We start from the raw sequence: 20,634 nt of genomic DNA, 5'->3' as shown, positions 1-20,634 counted from the left end.
CGGACCAGCTGATGTCCAACAAGGGGCTTCGGCGCCCGGTGTGCAACAGGTCACCAGTCACTGACTCAGGAGAGACATTGCTTATCTATTTAAGCGTTGTGCAAGCCTAGGCACTCCCTGGTTTCCCACAAATCAAACACACCAACATGACTTTTCAAGCTATATTTATACACAAAACTTGCAGAGTTAGTAATTTTCCACATCCGTCCCCTCTATAATGATTGGTTAGTAATTTAGATACAATTATAATACTGTTGACACAACACTACTACACATGCTCAGGGAAAGGGTCTTCACAACCTATAGGTGTGATTTTTAGTATTATAACAAGGGTAAGCCAGCTAAGGATACATAGACCTTGAGTTTGCTTGCACCCTCTTCAATGTTAATGTCGTTAATGATTACCCCTTTGAGAACCTATTTATTTTAAGGCTTAACAACCTCCCTCAAACCCCTCTATGGTTTTCATTGCTCTATTGATTTCTCCTTAAGATCACAGGAAGGTTGCTGCAGCTGGTGTATGACAACAGAAACACCTTCTCAAAATTTACTTTCCTGTCTCTCTTAGGCTATAAGTAACTCAGGCAACTTCTATAACATTCTGTAGAACCTCTTATTAACCTGCCAGGGAAGGTTATCTCATTAAAAACAAGCAAGATCATTGCAGTTCACTGGTTGAAAATCAATGCTAAATACTTGGAAAGGTTTAGACAAACACAAGCCATTAACTACAATTAGTTTGTTTATTGAAAACCACTGTATCATAATTCATGATGCAGACTGTCATTTACAGAGTGTAAGAAGCCATCAGAAATGCAACATTGAGGGGTTAGTGGCTGAAAGAAGATCACTTCCAATCCCCTGCCAGCATTCCCCACTTCCTAGTGCAACTAGGATGGCCATAAGGGTGCACAGAAAGGCTATCACAGCATAAAGACTTGATCTGTAACCTAACGGCGGTTATTTTGAGCTCAAATGTTAAAACGTTCAGCTACTCCCTGCGTAAACAAGCAGTCAATTTCAGTGCTATCAAGAAGTGCCAGAGGTTGCTTAAATGTAAACGAGCTTTAAGAAATCAATTTGATAAAACTATTATTTTCATTGTGTATTTCGTTGTAAGTGTTTCTGTCCTATACCCAGACTGAAAGACATGCAACCTTAGCTGCAATCAAAACCCTTATTTAGTGAAAGTGATAAGGTATTCTGGATAAGCTTGAATGTCATTAAATATGATGAACATGGATGGCTTGTTCATGTTATCGGTTGAACTATCAAACAGATCTATAGAGTTACTAGCGTTTTTTGCTCCTGGAGTAATTGATCCTTTCGTCCCCTGAGAATACTCTCCAACAAGGACTCGAGCCAAGTACATGTACTTCCTCCCATTCGCATCTGGTCTAGAGTAGGTGTCGTAGGCAGAATAGCTGGCGTCAACAGCAAAGTACGTTCCATTTCCAAAGTTTGCAGCTGTAGTCAGAAAAACAAATGTTTATGAGCGTTTCATTAGCAGCAATCGCTTATCTGCCATCTTCAGAGCCTGTGACTCTCTTGACAGTTTTGCTTTTTATTTGCAATAGGAAGATATAACAACACAAATAATTTTGCATACAAGGCAGGACGATACAGATGGCATGGCATCTGTCCTAGCCCTATTCAGGAAAACAAGAGTTGTTTTGAAATTCACATTACCGTGCATTCCAGCATAGCTCCGATTAAATCCATGGTTGTTAATTAAGGTTAATGACTCTTTACTTGTCCCATGAAACAGAAGCCTCTCATTATTTGTGTTACCATTTTTGTTATCCATTTCACGCTTTTTTATTTTGTAGGCCTTCCAAAAAAATGGGTTCTGTATCCTTTCAATCTGCAAATTTTGAGAGACAGACAGACAGACAGAAGGTTGCTGTCATGAAAAATATTAGTGTATCACAATTCAATCTGCTTCCAGGATTCTCCTCCTAGCTCCAGTGTATGTATACCAGATTATGAAATAAGGTGATCAAATCACTCCAAACTTTGGTACTATGGACAGCAGAACCCAGCCCCAAAGATGACAGAAACGTTCCATAGGAAACAATATAGGACAGTTTCACAGGTTTCTGGGGCATAGATGCCTACCTGCAAAGCACACATGGCTTAAGTGAGCAAATGCTGTGCTCTACTAGAGCAAAAGCAATTTAAAGAAAGAGCACTCTCCCTTGGTGCTGCAGAAGCAACTGCTTAAGTTTCTCCAAATATCTCAACTGCAACAGTAAACTGATGCTGATTAAAGTTACTGACAGCCAAAAATACTTGTCCAACTTCAGAAATCCCACTGAAATTTATTTTTCCATTGTTATTAGTATTCTTCATCACTTGCTATCAAAATATTTATGCTCAGAAATGATGACATGCTTTTACCTTTTCAATTTTAAATGACTGACAGGTCTTCAGAAACCTTTCCTGCACATCTTTATATTCTTTTGTTTCTGGTTTTAGTTCCACTATTTTGAGTCGCTGGTCTTGCATATCATCCCACGTTGCAGGGAGCACTGTTGACTCTTGATCTGCAAAATTAACATAATCAATCATATTTACCCAAATCCTCTGCTTGAAACAAAATATGCCCTGCTACAAGCCCTTCTAAAAGGCCATACGTCTAGCTTATCACTAGTGCCTACTGGTCTCTGTCAGCCAAGAGTATTCCATGGGTCTTTCACCAAAGGATTAGGGCATTGTAGTTTCTAGTTTGCAACTACATTGGCAATTGATGGGCCTGAATGGGTAGTTTCCAGACAAATCTGTTCTTCAGGGATGAAGATAGATCCTTTGCAACATCTTTTACCAGTAGCCTTCCCTAAAAATCAGGTTTTCAAGGACATGAAGCAAATGCAGACTTACTGAGTAGTTAATTCTCATCAACTAGGAGCAAAGCATCTGAACAAGGAAGGTTTTAAATTTAAAAGTTCAAGAACATACTCTCCATCTGAAAAGCAGAACTCTTCCCTTCTCTCATTTCATGTGAGGCCTAATATCTAGCTGTATTGTCAAATAGTAACACTGACCGATGCATATGCTACAGACATCCAGCATTATAGCTAATTGCCTCAATTAGAAGTGACATTTTTTGGTAAGAGAACAAAAAATAAAAATCTGAAAATATGTGCAGGAGGCATTACTAAGGCACTAGGAGCTGCACAGTTACTTAAACCTGTCCACTTTCACTTTCAAGCATTAAGTGGACAAAAAAGTTGTTCCCATCAAGATATAAAATGTGCCCCTGTAAAACTAAGTCACAACAGGACAAAGAAAAATAATACTCTGGGAAGAGACCTGTATGGATGAATAAGAAAAAGGTAGCTCCTTATAAAGGACCAGAAGTAAATGGAAGGGGGTACATCTCAAGAACAGAAATGAGCCAAGATCTAGAATGACAACGGCTACAAACATCTAATTATTGCTAGTAAGCCTGTTAAGAACCTCAGAACACCTTACCTACATTTCCAAAAGTTTTAAATAACTGCAGGATTCTTTTATTTTCATTTCCCAAATCAGTTCCTTTCTACTTTCTCCAGAAATGGACCTGCACAAAGCTCCTAACAATATTTCGCATATTCTTACGTTTTCTGACTCTTACTAGGCTGGATGCAACCCGGCTTTAACATGAGAACATCAATCTGACCAGATGCTTTTACTTACCTTCAGATTTATTAACACGTATAATGGGTATACATTTTCCTTGGTCATCCAAAGCACATTTAGCTTCTATATCCACTGTGTGTTTTTTCTTATCAATGACGACTGAAACACCTCTCTGCTTTCCCGTGAAAGCATTTTCCAACTGCATATTTGTGAGACGGTCAAAGGGCACATAGGTATCCTTTTTAAGATATTTCCACTCAATTATGTTTTGTAAAAGTTCTGCCCTGCTCTCTTCCTGTTTAGCAGCTTTTACCCTGTGGATCATTTCTTGAATGGCTGAATAAGCAATCCAGACATCTTTCTCAACACCTGAAATTCGAATAGTGGAACTATTCAAATGAAGAGCAATGTTTAATTTCTTTTGTAGGTTACGCAGTTCCTCCCTCTCCACTTCACCGAAATGAGAGATAGACTCATCTGAAATTTCTCTTTTAAACTGTCCCTTTAAAATTGCACTTCTCAGCCAGCTTTCAGCTTCTTCCACTTTATTTTTGTTTTCACCACAAATCTGCACAACAGCCACTTCAATTTTGTTTTCCAAAACTGCTTCGGTTTTTTCCTTTGGGGAACATTTCTCAGAGCTCCAGAATGCTACAGTGAAATACACAAATGTTGTAATGAATATTAACCATTATCAGCTGGTGCTAAACAGATTGATCCATATCCTGTATTTAAGTGACATCTACTTACATGTTATCTTGGAAAACAGTAATTTGGCGGCTCTTTTAGCACAACTTTGTCTTTTCTGCAAGCTTGTATGGAACACAGTCAGCAGATGTGGCTGAAAGATGACAACTTTAATAGTTTTCACAGATGGAGCAGAGTTACTTTTTGCAAAGTCCATTACTGCATCTATCATGTTGTCAGCTACTACAGCTGGATCACGGCCTGCCTCACCTGAAACAAGTTATAAACATTTTGCCTTTAAAAAGCATTAATAACTGTTACAAATGGTTAAAATATCTTTAAAAGAACAGTTATGAACATACCCACAATCACTTGGACCACAAGCAAGTCAGAAATAACTTCAGGCTGGCTATTTAGCAAAGGTTTCTGTTTATCAGGAAAAGGAGGTTCAAGACCACCTTTCCAGCAAGAGAAGAATGGAAGTTTACTTTTATTGACATGGTGACTGATCAGGTTACGATGTAGATGACATGGCTTGGTTACCTAATAGGCCACAGGCCTGACATTCAGTGGCCCAGTAGCCAACTCATTGCTTAAAAAGGAGTCTGGTTTTATTCATGCAAGAGATCCCTGCATGCATGGGGCCCACTTCTGGATTCTCTGACTCTAGGGATTTCTACTGATCTAACTAAAAACAATGAGAAGAAAAAGGGACAATCTGGCCTTTTTAACAGGTTCACATTCCATCTGTATCAACCCTACCTGTGCAACTGCTAGCCAGAGTTGCATCGTCTACTGATTTCAGCAATGGAGAAGTAGGTCCCTGGATATTCTCTGATGAGCTGCCCACACAGATCAGGCTGCTGTGACAAATATTTATGGTTCTCCAAGAAGTACAGACATACCTTTGAATCCCTGTTAGCAAGGAAGTGTCAGCTCTAGAGTGCTCATACTCTTTACATACTAGTCAGGAGTGAAGCTTTCTAGGTCTTCATAAGCTTCCAATAACAATTTTAAAGTCCGCAGCTTCTGAATTTATTTTCACCAAAGAATAACCCCTTCAGATAAATCAAACCCATCGCTTGAACCCCGAGATCAGCAGAATCACAGGCACTGAAACCATTTCAAGAGGGAGTCAGACCTGTTCCAACTGCTGGGAAGGTGACAGAGGTGTACTGCTGTAATTCACACTCCTGAAGCACTTCAGAGACTAGCAGCTTGATATCATCTTGGGCAACAAAATGAATTATTTTTTTGCATGGCAGGCTTCCTGCTTGGGTGGTGATATAGCTCTTGTTAGATTGTGAGGCTGAAACATAAGTAGGAGAACATAATCAATCAACAATTATTCACAATACAGATGTGTACTAATCCTCATTAGGAGATAAGAAATTATAATAAATATAAATATAGATAAGCTTCAAGTCTCCTTCAACAAACTGTGCAACCCTCTCTCTCTTTTCACTTTCAAGGCATGAGGATTCATTTTATGTCTGTAAAACATTTGCCTCATTTGGCAAATAAATTTTGTGGGCCTTTATTTGTCAAGTCTGCTCTGCAGACTTGAAGAACTTCATCCAGACTACTACTACCCTCTGTCTTCATACACATGCAAGCACACCATCTACCCTCAGGCTGCCTAGCCTGAATTATACTCTGGGCCTGCGCAACAGGGGTTTACCTATTATCTCCTTCACATAACTTTTCCTTTGGTTGGTCTTCCAAGCTAACCTCCACACCAGCCTCTTTCCCACTTCCCTTATTTAGTGGGGTTTTAAACCACATACTTGTCCATTCTTACTCCCCATTCATTAGATTTGCTGTTCACTAACTCAATTTGGTCTACAAATGCATGCCTCTTCTGAGGCAGGAACCCAGCTTCACTAATTTTCCCTCTTGGTCACACAGATGATGTGGTAGTGAGTTGCTAGTTAAGCCAACAGCAAACATTTTCTCACTCAGGAATGACAAAAGGAGTTGCAGATAGAAAGTTGCTTCCAGTGAGGTATGGCTTCTATATTAACATTTCTGCCAACATCATCCCTCCCTCATGGCTCTGTTCAATGTAGACTCGGTTTGTTTTTATCATGGAAAGCTTTACTGGAATAAGAGGATGCAATAATGGATAGGTTCAGTTCTTCACATATGCTCAGAAGCCCTCTCTTCTTGAAGATTTTTCTTTTCCTTCCCTCATTAGATGTTTTACAAATATCACATTAACTGATTAAAAACTAGCTGATGTAACACAGTGCATAATACATATGGGATGTACAGTAGGCACTGAGAAAGTATTCCAATGGATTCCCTGCCGTGCACGAACACCTTCAGAAAGGAGGTCAGAAATGTTGTACCATACCTAGTTGAGCACATTCATCTTCAACTTCTTTTCCAGCACCATTCAGAATTGCTCTAGAGACACCTTAAATGAGAAGAGGCATATAAATCCACTGTTACTACTGTTAATGCCGTTAAAGTCCCATCTGAGGCAGAACTCTGTACCAAATAATATCTAAAATGTCTCAATCCTGGTAACAGTAAAGGTTGTAAGTGAAAAGCACTGTTACCTAAATTTTAGGCTTATGCTTTTCAATTCAAAGTGATGTCTAAAGTACCTAACAAGTTTCACTGAGGTCAAAACCTCATTGAGGTTTGTCTTTCCCTTTAGTCCAAGAGATGTTCTATAAAAAGATTCTATATAAAAAAATTAAATTATTAGTTTCCCTTTCTGCAAGAGTCTTAAACATGCCATTCTGTAACACAGATTAACAAGAAAGTTTCAGACACTTCCTAATTGAACCTTTGTACCCTAAGAAGCAAAATAGAAACTACACTGTGAAACAAAAAGATTTCAAACATTGAAAAAAATACTTCCTACTCTCCTTATGCAGCCCTTCCAATCACACAACCTGTTTTCACACATAATATCAACTAAAATACCTGTTTTGAGGCTGAAGGTTTGGTTTGTTATGTTTACAATGACATCGCCCTCTTCCTTGGTAATATCGCCTTCCGCCACCCGGAACACAACGGAGCCAAATGTCATTTCATGTACGTTCTCTGCTGGGGTTGAAGAGGTACCAGAGGAAGCTGCAGGAAAGAAATATAGACCATGAGCACAAGGGAGCAATGAGATAAGAGATAAAGGACTTGTACACAGGTACAACGCTTACAGAGACCACAGTTTGGCTCCAGACTCAGCCTGTGAAAAGGACTGCCTGCCATGTTAACTGAAAATCATTCCTTCTCACAGGAGTCTCTGATCAACCCATCATTGCTATTCACGCTGAGATGGCAGAAAAAAACTTGGTTTTGCTGCACACCTAGTATACAGACACTACTTTGCGACATTTTATAAGACTTTGCAAAACACCCAGGTAAGAAAGCAGCAAACTTTCCAAGCCTCATGCCCCTGCTCCTCTGTCTCACAGTTTTCAGGGCCGTTCTTTACTGTGTGACAGGAACTTTTTATCTATGCGTTATTTGGAGAAACTTGATTAAGTTTTCAATGTGTAACTAATTTGCTGCACTCTGCACTTCCATTAGGCTGGATAACACCAAAGATACTTCAACTTGGTTTTGCTATTCATCTGAAAGTGTAAGAGATTTAAGAGTATTCCAAAGAGACCACTTTAAACATAACCAGAAACTCACCTGCCTTTCCAAGAGGGAAGAGGACCTGTTCCCAATCTAATCAAGTACTGCAGCAATAAAAGAAAAAGCTCTACTTGTGTCTTTGGCACATGATAATTTCTGCTGTCCTGATTTGTAGGGGCACTATCCAGATAACGAACCACAGGTACTTTTTTCTTCTTAGCATCTCCAACACTGTTTCAGACATTACAGACACTCAGCCTGAAAATACTATATGTTGCCTTTACAGCAGCCACTTCAGCTGCTACTTGGACTTTGGGAATGACATGCTCACCAAGTATCTAAACATTCATAATGAATGCATTCCCTGGAATATTTAAAACAATTAAAAAATGCACTAGGCACACAACTTCTGTGAAACAAGCTTACCTGTGTCTTGGCTAGCCTTATTTGGAGAAGTCTGCTGCACTTCAACATCTACAGTATTTCCACACCTGTTCTCAAGTTCATCTGAAAATTCCTAGAGAAGGCAATTACAATCAACCCCTGCAGCAGTCTTTAGATTACACAGTAGACATAAAGGTTTGAAAAGTAAAGTTAAAACACATTTAGAAAGAGCTTAATGCAAATTACTTCATACCATCTGCCAATAATGCTGATGGCAAGTCTTGACACACTGTTGTTCTCAGACACAAGGTTGTTCAGTGCAAGCAATAGACAGAACTGATAAATAACTAAGTCAAAGCCCTAATTACCATTCTAGAGGGATACCTTAACAGATGGCATCCTTACGCTGAGGGGCTAGTTTACACTCTAACTCAAGTCCTGCAGCTAATACCAGCCTTCTCTATGCACAATAGCTCAGGCTTTAGCACAGTAGCCTTCAAGTTTGGCCTTTCAAAATGTATTAGATACTGCACAAAATAGAAGTGATCAGATGCAGAAACACATATTTGGACATTAATTCACAGTGTGACTGCTCTCTTTTGAGAGATTCATGTGTGAGATGAATAACTTGAGCGTGGAGATAGAAAATTTGTGCTAACATGATACTGAAGAAAGGGGGATGTAGCATACCGATACGTTTCTACTGGAGAAGTTTACCAGCACAGCAATTCTAGCATAATTTTTCTTCCTAAAAAGACACTAGCTCTCCATTGAAAGCACTACTTTTTCCAATAGTGAAGACATCTATGCAGGAGTTGCAGCAAATTTATCTGTAGGCAAGTCCTATGTACTTAAGAATTAGGTGAGTTCATGAGATAAAGAGTAATTACACTTTTATCTGTATTACTGCCAGGGAACAGAAAAGGCCAGGAAGGGAGCAGGCTGTACAGGACAGGCAGGTGACCATGACGGGTAGAACCGAAAAGAGAACTTCGAGCACAGACAAGAGAGACTGTCAGCAAACATTTTCTTTAGCATAAGAACAAACACTCTGTGGAGTCTTTGGAGATCATCAGATAGCCAGTTATCATGGGATAGACCCAAATAAACCATGTATAAAAAAAGACAGAAAAACATGGTAACTCACCTGAATATTAGCTGTGTCTTTTGGATGCAACAGAAAGTGAACTTCCTCAAGAGAATTTACTCCATTTTTACTACTGAATTCAAATACCTTGTCAAACAGTAATTTAGCAACAACAGACCTTGGAAATCCTAAATTCCCTGTCCCAATCGCTGGGAAAGTAATTGACTTTACAGATAGTTCCTCAGCAATCTCCAGGCATTTTGTGATGATGTTGCCCAAGACCTGTAAAGCACAATTATTTTTCCAATTACGGAAAGTAATTTTTTTTCCAGTACGTGCAATGTAGCACTTTCCCTTTTAGCTATCTCTTGGTATTAAAATACAGTAATTGCATACATCACAGGGAATATATTAGTCAACAAGGGATCAGCCACACAGTTAAAAAAGAACAGGCCAAATTCTCTCATCTCCTATGACGCTGTCCCCCATTTCAAAGGAAAAGTAGCATTAAACCCACTATAAAGCCCAATCAAATTGGAGTTCAGGCAAATAAAAACCCTTATACCTTTGGAGATGGGTGTCTCTGGGACCACGCAGGTACAACAGCATGAAGCACAACACTGCAACCTAGATTGTAACCTTCTGTTTTGAACACAGATCCTTCCTCAGGTGTTCTTCCTAGGCCTTCTCCTGTTAAGCCCATCTGAAGCATTGGCCCTGCCTTGCTTAGCAAAGCTTTAGAGAGTGGCCCTTTATCAAGCCGGAGATCTTTGGCAACACTGATGACAACAATGTCTGTCTGAAAAACACACAAGGAAAAACTCTAGCTTTTAAGTATCAAATTTAAATTTCACGCTGATTAATAAAATACGGCCTGCCTGCTAATTTACAGAGCAAAATTTTGGGACAGCAATCAGAGTGAACAAAGTTTTGGAATAAACCAGAAGTTATGCTCAATTCTAATATCATGAGCCTGCCTGAAGCAACACAAAGGCTGAGTTAACAGTGAAACTCATTTCAACCCAATGGGAGAAAGTTAAAATTCTGAATTCTTGGTCTACTCATTCTACCCCCATTTGAAAAGCGTTTATGCAAGTTTGTTCTCCAAGAGAAGTTTGCAGATGAAAAAAACTCTGTGTTTGCTGAGGTAAGCAGGACCTCCCATGCATGGCTGGTCTAGGGAAAAAGGAGAAGCTGAAGACAAACAAGACTGGAGGAAAGTTAAGGAGAAAGAAGTGCAAAAAGCAGTAACTGATAAGGGAGAGAAATACAAAGGGCTATGAACATTGTGTCAAGCACTATACTCAGCTCCTCGGGAAGGACCTCTAGACACATTTTAATGTATATTCTACCCTAGCCAACTGCAGTTGCTGCATACACCAGCTGTGAGAGGCATCCACTCCTGAAAGGATTTGCTGGCCACCATGGAAAGGGTTCTGAAAGGAGATCCTTCCAGTATCGGTGATTCCAGAAAAGTAGCTATCAGCCAGCTAACAGCAATTCAATACCAGAAGCAACTGGAAATCAATTAGTGAAGCTGGTCCTCCCCAGGAAATGCAATAACAACTGCATGTTTCGTGCCGGTGTTCACCAATGACATAACAAATAATAGCTCCCCACATGAATATCTTACAGATGCAGGGAGAACCAGACTGGCAGCGGGCCCAGGGCTCAGACACACATGTCTGTGCTGCCTCAGGACCACAGTGGATCTGGAAGCAGCCCGGCCACCCTCACACGGCAGGGTACTTGCGTTAACTGACACTGAGCACCCTCTTTTGCTGTTGCAGTAGTACCAGTCTTGTAATCAGAATTTCTGGGAAGGTCAATGCTGCATGCAGGTGGGGTCAGGGGATTTCAGAGCCCAGAACCATACCTGCTGACCTGCTTCTGCTAAACTGTAATGCACTGTGTACCACAGGGATCTGCGTGCCTCTGTGTCAGATGATGACAAAATGCAGTGCTGCACAGCCATCTGTATCTATCATGCAAGACAGTCATCTCATAGCAATTCTTATTATCAGCAGCAATAGTCAATTTCAGTAACATATCAAACATGTTACACCACTAATTACAGATGGTGGTCTAAGGTTTTTTGGTTTTGTGTTTGGTTATTTTTAAAGAAAAACAAAAAAATCACTTGATGTTTTAAAAGCAGAAAATTTAAAACACTTACTGTGGCATCTTCAATGCTTCCTTTTTTCAGCATGATATCAATGCCTTCCTCAGTTGTTACTACCGGGAAGTTCTTGCTATTTTGAGTAATTTTTCTTTTCCTAGGCTGATGAACTGTACTGGTCTGATACGGTGACTTGCAGGAAGGTGAATAATCTGAAAACACTTCACTCAGTGCCTTGCTGAAAGATTGAACGTTATTCTGTGCAACATCCACAAGATGAACCTCCTTCAAGCTGCTGTCCCCCATGGATTCTTCCAAGGTCTCCTTGATGGAGGATACAATTGAGTACGTACACAGTTCCAGCGGAAAGCCAAAAATCCCTCCACTTATAGCAGGCAGAGCTATGGAATGATGGTTAAATGTTTCAGCGAGTTGCAGACTTTTCTTCACTGTCTTTCTTAACAAGTACACGCACTTTTCTGCTTCATCCTTCTTCCACCTGGGCCCAACAGCATGAATGACGTTCTTGCAGGGGAGTTTCCCAGCACCCGTGATAACTGCACACCCAGGCAGCAAAGTCCCGTTTTTCCTCACCAGCTCATCGCACTCCTGTTGCAGCTCTGGACCAGCTGCTTTTAACAGTGCATCAGCAAGGCCACCAATGTGCTTTAAGTCTTCATTAGAAGCATTTACCACAACATCAACAGGATGAGTACACAAGTCAGCTTTATACACTGCTATTACAATTCCATCCATGGTCACCTGCCTATAGGGCTTGCCTGTATTACTGTGTTCTTGCTGTTCTGATGGCTCTTCCAGCCTCACTAGGCACTTAAAGTTTTGTTTCGCAGTGGCGGCAAAAAAGTGTTCTCGTTCTTTGAAATATGACTTAGCTCCTGGCTCTTTAATTACCATACGCTTATAATGCAGGCCAGACAGAATTTGCTCAACTAAGGTGACTCCCTTCAGCACTTCGCTTCTCGGCCCACTCAAGGATATAACTCTACATTTCTCCTGTGTGCTAAAGTCAACTTTCACACCTTTATTCTCTAAGTCACCCCAAACATTGGTCTTCTCTTTCTCAAAAAACATTACGACCGCCGTGGGCTTTCCTCCAATTACCTTTTGCATTTGTGTGTTTTCATCTACAAAATTAGAAAGTTCCTCAAAGGCTTTTGCTACTGCTTGAGAAAAGCCAGCAATGATAACCTGACTCTCTACCTGAGTGACTGTTACGGCTTCATTAGAACAGTTTTGCTTGGTGAGCATCCTCCATTCCTTCTTCTGGAGGACTGACTCATCCTCCAAAGTAATGCATTTGTAGTCCAGTTCGTTCTTTATTTCTTCTGCTGCTTTTTGTAGATCTTCAGCAGCACTTCCTTTCAAGATGATAGCTTCTGTGTCAAGCTCATAAAAGGCCCTAATTTGTTTTGACATAAACAGGCTCTGCGACAGGGTTTCATTATCAATATGCACTAAAAACTGGAAAATATAAGGGTGGATATTAACTGTTGTCTTTGCCATTTTGCGTATATGTTCTAATATTTCCCCTTTTACTTTATAAACTTCCTCAGGCATTCCACATAGGTTAATTAACTTCTGCAAATGATCATAAGTTATCTGCAGGGCTGGGAACTCCGTACGAATTTTTTCTTCAAGACCAGTACTCAGTAAAATTGCATATTCCCCTGGACTTAGCATCACCATTTCTTCAGTTCTTTGCTTTTCTCTTTCAATTTCTCGGGTGGCTTTTTCTATCAGAACCTTCAGTTCTTGTTCAACCTTCTTCACAACTTCTTCTTCACCTGCTATAACAATTAAACCCTTGGAAACAGGTGGAATTATCAGAACTTCATCGTGGGTAAAGCTGTTCCTAATGGCTTCCCACACATCTGTGCTTACTTGACATGTAATTGCTTTGTACTTAGATATGCTACGTGAAAATGCTGTGGAAACATTTTCATTCCATGTCTTGATCAATCGAGATACTAATCTCTTCTGCTCAGACAAAGTAGCTGAAGGACGCAAAGTAACTTCTGGGTTTGCAGAGCGGGGTTCAGGCCACGTTAGCTCACAATTATACTTCGCCATTTCAGAACCTATTGCCTCAATTAGCCTATTATTTTTCTGCAAGTAACACCAGATAAACAGATCCAGAGGCACTATAATTGGATCTGGCTTCTTTATTTGTGGTGCTTCCTTTCCATATAGAGCTGCTCCCAGTGAGATGTAGTAAGGATAGACAAAGATTGGTGTTTTGTTGAGTGAATGCTGCTTTGCCAAGATATTGGTTACATCTAAAATGAACAAACAAAACCCCAAACAATTAATGCTAGCACAAAACCCAAGATTTTCTGCAGTTTTTCTTAAACTTTGTCTTCTACATAATGTTTGTTATATCTAAGAATAATTTTACATTAATTTTCCCCCCCTTCCCAGATAGTAATAATTCCAAATTACTGAAGAGTTACTGGCTTTAAATGCCAAAAGTTAAGATAGACAGTTAAGAATCAACACCATCCACCTCCAGGAGGAGGTAAGCACAGCACTGTCCCTGCCCCCACTTCTGTTATATGCTGTACTTCAAGTGCCCAACTCAGTGGTTGTCTGGGCTATTACTCAGCAGTATCAAATCACAGCTCCTCTGTTTCACCCAAAATGAGCATCTATTTTCTTCAACTTCCCTTCACCCCTTCCCTTCACTCCAAGGCCTCCAGCTTCCTCCTTGTCCTCCATTTTCCACAGATGCTGATGCTTGTCACTGGCTGGACAAGCCACAGCACCTGCTCTCCAGCTAAAAAGCTGTCCAAGAAATTGTCCTCAGACAGCCAGGCAGCACACATTGCCACAGGGCAGCTGGTGGGGAAGGCAGGGGGGAGAAGTCTCCTGCATTACGTGGGGCTGTGCTTCCTCTATTGAACTCAAACCATAACCTGGTATGGATCAAGGCCTGCGTGAAAGAAACTGTGTATGAAAAGGAAAAAATTCTATGCCTCATTCCCAGCTGGTTCAAAACTTAAGCTTGCACTCCATATAGCAGAGACCTGCTGACAAAGCACCAGATCTACTGTTTTATGAGGGCAAAGTAGGCATTTCTCTAGAAAATCCACGTTTTGATCTTTAAGTGAAAGGATCTCAAAGAAGTAAGGGCTTCATATTTCTGCATTACCTTTATGGTCACTGAATGTAATGATAGCTGCATCTTCATCAGGCAGCTGCTGAACATCCACCACTTGCGCACCTCCGTTCCTCTTATTTTCAAAGTAAACTGTTATATAGTCACTGGGTGTGTTAGGTGGTATATTTTCAGCCCTAATGCTTTTTGTTATCTCAAGGCACCGTGCAGTAATATTTTGTTTCTTTGCTCTGTGGTGTTGATTAAGCTTTTTAGCAAATTCCCCTGCATCTAGAAAGAAAAGAAAGGAGGTAAGAAAAAAAAACCAAAGAAACAAAAAAACCCCAAGATTAAACTAGTAGCTTGCTTTTCTACTATGATGTTAGCAGACTACTGCTGTGTGCATTGACCAAAGCACTGAATTATAAAGCACCTATCAACTCCAAGGTGCCCACAAAGCTCCTTCTTTCCACTTATTCAGTATCTGTCACCTAGTATTCACCACATGGTTAATCACAACTGTTGACTACAACTACTGTAGCCAGAATTTGCCACTATTTTTCCTACTGAGTAGCACTGGGTCTCTCTAACCCCAAAAGAAAATAAGATCAGGTTTGTTTTGGGGCCATGGCTTTATACACAACTAATCAGACATAAGTCAATAGTTCAAATTTGGATTCTTTCAGTTTTATGATAAACACATTCTATTTTTGGCTATCCCCCCCCCCCCCCTTATTATCACAGTAAAAGATAGTCAAGTTACTTTGACATCTGTCAGACAAACACACAATTAAGTTTTTTAAGGCTCTTCTTATTTTCTAAAGGCTACACCAAGAATTTGGGACTGGACCACAATACAAGAGGCAAAATTTTCTGAGTTCTAAAGCAGAAAACCCTACGTCTTCTCAGAGACTAAAAAAACTTCTTTGATTTCATTATACCACAGACTAATCCCTTCACAACTTTAAAATTTCTGACCAACTTCATTCTTACATATTACCAGTAGTACAACTATTCCCATGAAGTTGATTCGAAGTGGCATATAACTTGTTTTCATCACGTTCTACCTCCTAAAGAGATTTACAGTTTTTCCACACAGAAGACAGAATTCTCCTGTCCCACCTCCTCACCCAGAATCAAGCACACGTACAATCATGCTGTCCACAAAAGGACTCATGTGCAGCAGCACTCAGAATCCTGGAACCAGTTCACCACTGCTAGTTTAATTCAGTTCTCCTGGTAATGCAGTGCTGTTATCTCTGTGACATCACCTATGGCATTGGCTTACACTGTTTCTGAATCTGGTTTTATCATACCACTTACTGTTGCCCATGTCCTGGATGGAATTTGTTAATAATATCAACTGTAAGTCACCCATGAAGTCCCCCCAACCTCTCACTGGTGAGAAGTAGGAGCAGACACCTCTCTGCCACCTGGAAGATGCCTTTACCGTCAATCACTAATAAGGCAGAAGCATATCATATCAGACACACTAAAAAACAACAGTGGGCATGCAGTAGCTTAACAACTAGTTGGTACTTCAGAATGAGGCAAAGCATACGGTGTTAATCCCACACTTCACATAACTGACAGCTGCCACTCTGCAGAAGGACAGCTGGACCTGCCTCAGCACCCCGTCTCCAGCAATGGCCACAGGAGGTATATGGACAATAGCCATAAGAAGATGCTGCTTCCCTAATTCTCTCCCTGCCTCCAATCTGTTACAGTGGATTTCCCAAGTCTATTTAACAACCTTAAAAAGCTCTGTTCCATGTACTTGTTCAATTTTCCCTCAAATCCATACAAACTTATTACACATATAACACCTTTAGGCAAGGAGAGCCTCAATCTGTTCTAAGTACATTCTTTAGTTGCTTGTATAAAGTATAGTTTTTGTCCCACCTGTTCTGTTTACTATCCAAATCAGAGCTAACCCTCTTCTGACTTACACTGGCCTCTATACCTTACAGATAAAAGCTGTCAATAACTTTAGTAGAGTAAATCCTCATTTAAAATGACGTGATATCAGATTACACCTTAAACCTATGACAGAAAACATTCATTTCCTGCTTAGTCTCCCTCACACACACACAAGTAGCTAGTAAGAAAGATCCTTAACTCTGACTACTTCTTACCAGTATCTCCAGTGAAAGTGACTACAGCAGCATGTATTTCAGGTATCATTTCCACACTGAAGTCACCATCATCCTCTGACAAGCCACTGATGTTCTCTACCAGCATAATTAGCATGCAATATTTTACTGTCTCCTGTACATTTTCAAGCACAACTACGGTGGAAGACAGGGATCCTTGAGAGTCCTCCACTTGCCACGGCTTCACGAACAGGTCAATTTTCTTCACTGAGTGATGCTTCCTTTGCAGAACTTCTTGGGCATCTAGTACCACAGGAAAACAAAAATGTCATCTTCCCTTCCCCTCCTGCCACAGCAGAGCAACGTTAAATTACACTCTACTTTAAAAGTCTGGCCAGTCATATTTTCTCATATCACAGAAGAAAAATAAATAAGGCAAAACTACATCAAAAGTTAGGGTCAGGATAAAAGCTACTCTATGATCTAGATGTCCTCAGCCTCCCCAGAGAAAAAAAAAAAAAAAAATTATTTTTTGAGGTGCTACCTCCTTTCTACTGCCCTCAAGTGCAAGAAACTGTTCTCCAGATCAGTAACATCTAATAAACAGCAAGTAAAGAAAGCGCTTTCCATCCTGCTTACCTTGTGTATTTAACAAATAGTCAAATATAGTTAATTTGTTAAATATTTAGTTTCCTCTTTCTGTATACATCCTTCACACACTAACAAGTAGCCAACAGCACTTTAGTGTAGCGGAAAACATAGGTAAACCACAGATAAACTGAGGCTACTTTAAAATCATTTTCTTCACAGAGGTGAGCATTCACCTCTGTGTCTTACAAATACATAATATTTACTACCTCTTTTCCTCCCAGTTTCCAAAACTGGCAAATGAAACGAATATGAAAGAAAACATAACAAAATAACAATTACCTATGATCTTCAGTTAGTAATCTACTATGCTTTATCTGGTCTTCTGAAATAGAATTAAAGCTTACTTACTCTGCAGTGCTCCTGACATCATTTCTCCTGCATTATTCTCTATGAGCCTTGATCAAGAATTTGGGAAAGGTCTAGAGAACCACTTCTTTCCCCAGGGGTTATTATAAACACCATCAGAAACCCACATCTGCATTGGATAGACAGGCACATTTGCTCCTTTTACATCCTGTCACTCTTTGGGAATAAGACACCATTTCCACTGAAGCAAAGCCCACAGAGAGATCCAGCACCAGCAAAGGACTGTTTTCAAAAGAGAGCTTTAATAATTTAACACCTACAAGATATGATCATACCTTCCTCATTCTGAAAAGTGATGATGATTTGCTGATCCTTTTTGATGTACGACTCAATGGTCCCACCACCAGACTTCTTTTTATTTTCAAAGTACATTTCAACAATCTCATCTTCTATTTCCTCCCCAGAGGCAGTGGTTACTACTATGACAGATTTCCTAGAGGTTGCTTTTTCTACTTCCAATTTCTCACATGATTCTGAAATGAAAGATCACACCCTAATGCCTTAAGCAAAAGTTAAAAAAAATTCAAGCTTATTATCTTCCAAGCTTTCACACCGCTTTTTGTTCAGATCACAGATAAGATCAGGGAGAAGAACAGGCAAATAAACAGTAATTCAGGTTTTTGGTTCTTTTCCACAACAACCTTTAAATCCCAAACAAGCTGAGCATATCTCTAGCGTGACTTGACATATCAACAGCTGAGGAGAAAAGGCTTCCATTCATCCCCAGGCAAGGACAGAAGAAGTAACAGCTATGAAAGCTTCTTTACAAATCTACCACCAGGGGAAGCAACCAGCTGTGGGACACCATGGGTCTACACGTGCTGGCTGCCCCAGGAGCTCAGGTGTACCTGGGGCACAGAGCTACTGATGGTCAGAGGTCATCCCAGCAGGGCTGGTGGCAGCTGGGTAGAGACAGCCTTACTCAGAACACAGGTCAGCATCCACTGCGTATTCTCCCTAAGGAACTGACCTGTCTGAGGCAGTCAGTAAAGTGGGGAGTTTCCTAGAGGAACTCATACAAAAGAAAAAAATTATTTATTTTAGCCTGACACCATGATGCCTATGCTACATTACACAAACACCACAAGCCACACAGGTGACCTGGGCACTACTGCAGCATAAAGGTCAATGAAAACCAATGAAGCGAGAATACACTGGTCTCTGCTTGGTATGTGGCACACTTACCTGTCTTCTCCTGCTGAGTGCACACAGAAGCCTCCTTATTTTGGCAGGTGGGAAGAGACACCTGAGGTTCATTAACTAGAGATAAATGACAATGATTTCTCAGTTACCGTGTACTTCAAGAATAAAAAGGTCACGCTCCTATAGACCCAGGAGATAACACAGCTTGAATTTAAGTTTCATTTGACACTGCCAGAATCACAGACCTCCTTTTTCCAAACCACATGTTGAATGTGGTTACAAAAACACCCTTTAAGCTCAAAAAAGCCTCAGGCATAATGTCAATAAACAAACTAGCACATAGTCATGCTGCGTGAACCACTGCGACCAGGTCCTCACATGCATTATACTCTATCCTCACCAAAAACTCTGCCATCGAACAAGAGATCTGTCTGCGACATCCCTCTCTGGAGGGAAAAGCTTTTAGAAACCAGGCACCTCTGTAAAAGTGTCTATCATGATGTATTCTGATTCTGCACATCTCTACCTACTAGTTTAAAACAATAAGGAACACTGTTAAATTAGAAAAAAGATAACGGTAACGTATCAGACTGCTTTTCTAGTCTGCGCCGTCCACCTTCACCCGTGCACCACCCTCATTTGCGCAAATAAGTAACTTGAATGTAGAAATAAGCAGGCTATGTATGAGCAGCAAACTCTGGCCCGCAGGGAGAACACGCGTGATGTCAGCTGGAATCGCAACAAAATCTGCATAGAATGTCAGTCCGTTCCATTTTTATGCATGCCTTGGAGATTACTTAAGGGCCGTGCTTTACGAATTACTTTTGTGGGTTAAAAAAATGAAGGAAAGTGCTGGCGGGGGGCGGGTGGGGTGGGGGGGGTGGAAGAGAAAAACAGCGAGCAGAGCTCAACGCCAGCCCGCACAAGTACTCGACAGGCAGACGGCTCGGTCACCGGTTTCTGCCACCTCCCGCCCGGCCTCCCCGGCCCCGCAGCCCCGGCCCCGCCGGGCTGAGGCAAACGTCCCGGCCCCGCGCCTCACCTCACGCAGACCCTACCTGGCGCCTCGGCCCCGCCGGCCTGTCCCACCTCCTGGAAGCGAAACGAGAGGAGAGCGGTTACCGGCGGCCCCGCTCGGCCCCGCTCCCGCCCTGCGCCACCCGTCTCACCTGCGCGGGGTCGCCGTCCGCGGGCAGCTCGGTGACGAGCAGCGACAGTCGCCTTCTGGGCCCCCAGTCGAGCTCATGGACCCGCCGGTCGAGCACCCGCTGCCTCACTGCCAACACGACAGGCACCGCTGAGGGGAGCGCGGCCGCCCCCTGCCCCGCCGCGAAACGCGGGCAGCGGCCATCGCCTCCCCCGCCTCCCCCGCCGCGACCGCTCACCCTCAGGGTGGAAGAAGCAGACGAGGAGGTCCCCGGCCGCGGCCCCGGCCCGCAGCTCGCACTCGCCGCCGCCCGAGCGCTTCTGGCTCTGGAAGTAGCAGAGCAGCTTCTTCCTCAGGGCGGGGGGCGGCTCGGCGGCCCCCCAGTCGCCGCGCACCAGCAGCGGGAAGGCGCCCGCGCGCTGCCCCGCCATGGCCGACCCGACGTCTCCCCTCACCCCGCCGCTTTCAGTTTCGCTTCCTCGGCGAAGAGACGGGCGGCGCCACGCCCCGCCCTGCGCCGGAGGGATGAGGGGGGCACGGGAGAGGGCGGGCCGCCCCTGAGGGCCCGGCCGAGCGGGTCGTCCGGAGGCGCCCGTCCCCCGGCGCGGCTCCTCGCCGCCCTCGGAG

At 42.0% G+C, this 20,634-nt stretch overlaps 1 protein-coding gene across 4 annotated transcripts; it reads right to left on the bottom strand.

The window, feature by feature from the left end:
- Positions 1–147: 147 nt before the first annotated feature.
- LOC141925104 (protein mono-ADP-ribosyltransferase PARP14-like) lies at positions 148–20,475 on the bottom strand. Of its 4 annotated transcripts, XM_074828663.1 has the most exons (20): positions 20,246–20,475; positions 20,030–20,136; positions 19,919–19,952; positions 18,903–18,977; positions 17,993–18,190; positions 16,743–17,003; positions 14,662–14,898; positions 11,550–13,789; positions 9,939–10,172; positions 9,434–9,655; positions 8,329–8,419; positions 7,246–7,395; positions 6,665–6,727; positions 5,450–5,617; positions 5,071–5,223; positions 4,372–4,578; positions 3,679–4,272; positions 2,401–2,546; positions 1,690–1,864; positions 148–1,467 (listed from the first exon to the last, which is right to left on the bottom strand). In XM_074828663.1, the coding sequence occupies exons 1-20, from the start codon at positions 20,436–20,438 to the stop codon at positions 1,178–1,180; spliced, it is 5,838 nt and encodes a 1,945-aa protein (XP_074684764.1). In that variant the 5' UTR covers positions 20,439–20,475; the 3' UTR covers positions 148–1,177. The 4 variants fall into 4 exon arrangements, with proteins under 4 accessions (XP_074684764.1, XP_074684765.1, XP_074684766.1 ...); XM_074828664.1 differs by lacking the exon at positions 5,071–5,223; XM_074828665.1 differs by lacking the exons at positions 20,030–20,136; positions 20,246–20,475 and having other exon boundaries at positions 17,993–18,729.
- Positions 20,476–20,634: the final 159 nt, after the last annotated feature.

Source organism: Strix aluco, chromosome 6 (assembly GCF_031877795.1).
Source record: "Strix aluco isolate bStrAlu1 chromosome 6, bStrAlu1.hap1, whole genome shotgun sequence".
NCBI classification, from domain to species: Eukaryota; Metazoa; Chordata; class Aves; order Strigiformes; family Strigidae; genus Strix; species Strix aluco.
This window is presented reverse-complemented; position numbering and strand designations above follow the sequence as displayed.

Excerpts from the sequence above, each read along its gene's own strand:
- LOC141925104 (XM_074828663.1), bottom strand. The coding sequence starts at position 20,438 with ATGGCGGGGCAGCGCGCGGGCGCCTTCCCGCTGCTGGTGCGCGGCGAC. Across the intron at positions 17,004-17,992 it reads CACTTTTCAGAATGAGGAAG|ATGCCCAAGAAGTTCTGCAA; the intron begins GTATGATCATAT and ends CTGTGGTACTAG. Across the intron at positions 4,579-5,070 it reads TCTGGCTAGCAGTTGCACAG|GTGAGGCAGGCCGTGATCCA; the intron begins GTAGGGTTGATA and ends AACTTGTTTCAG.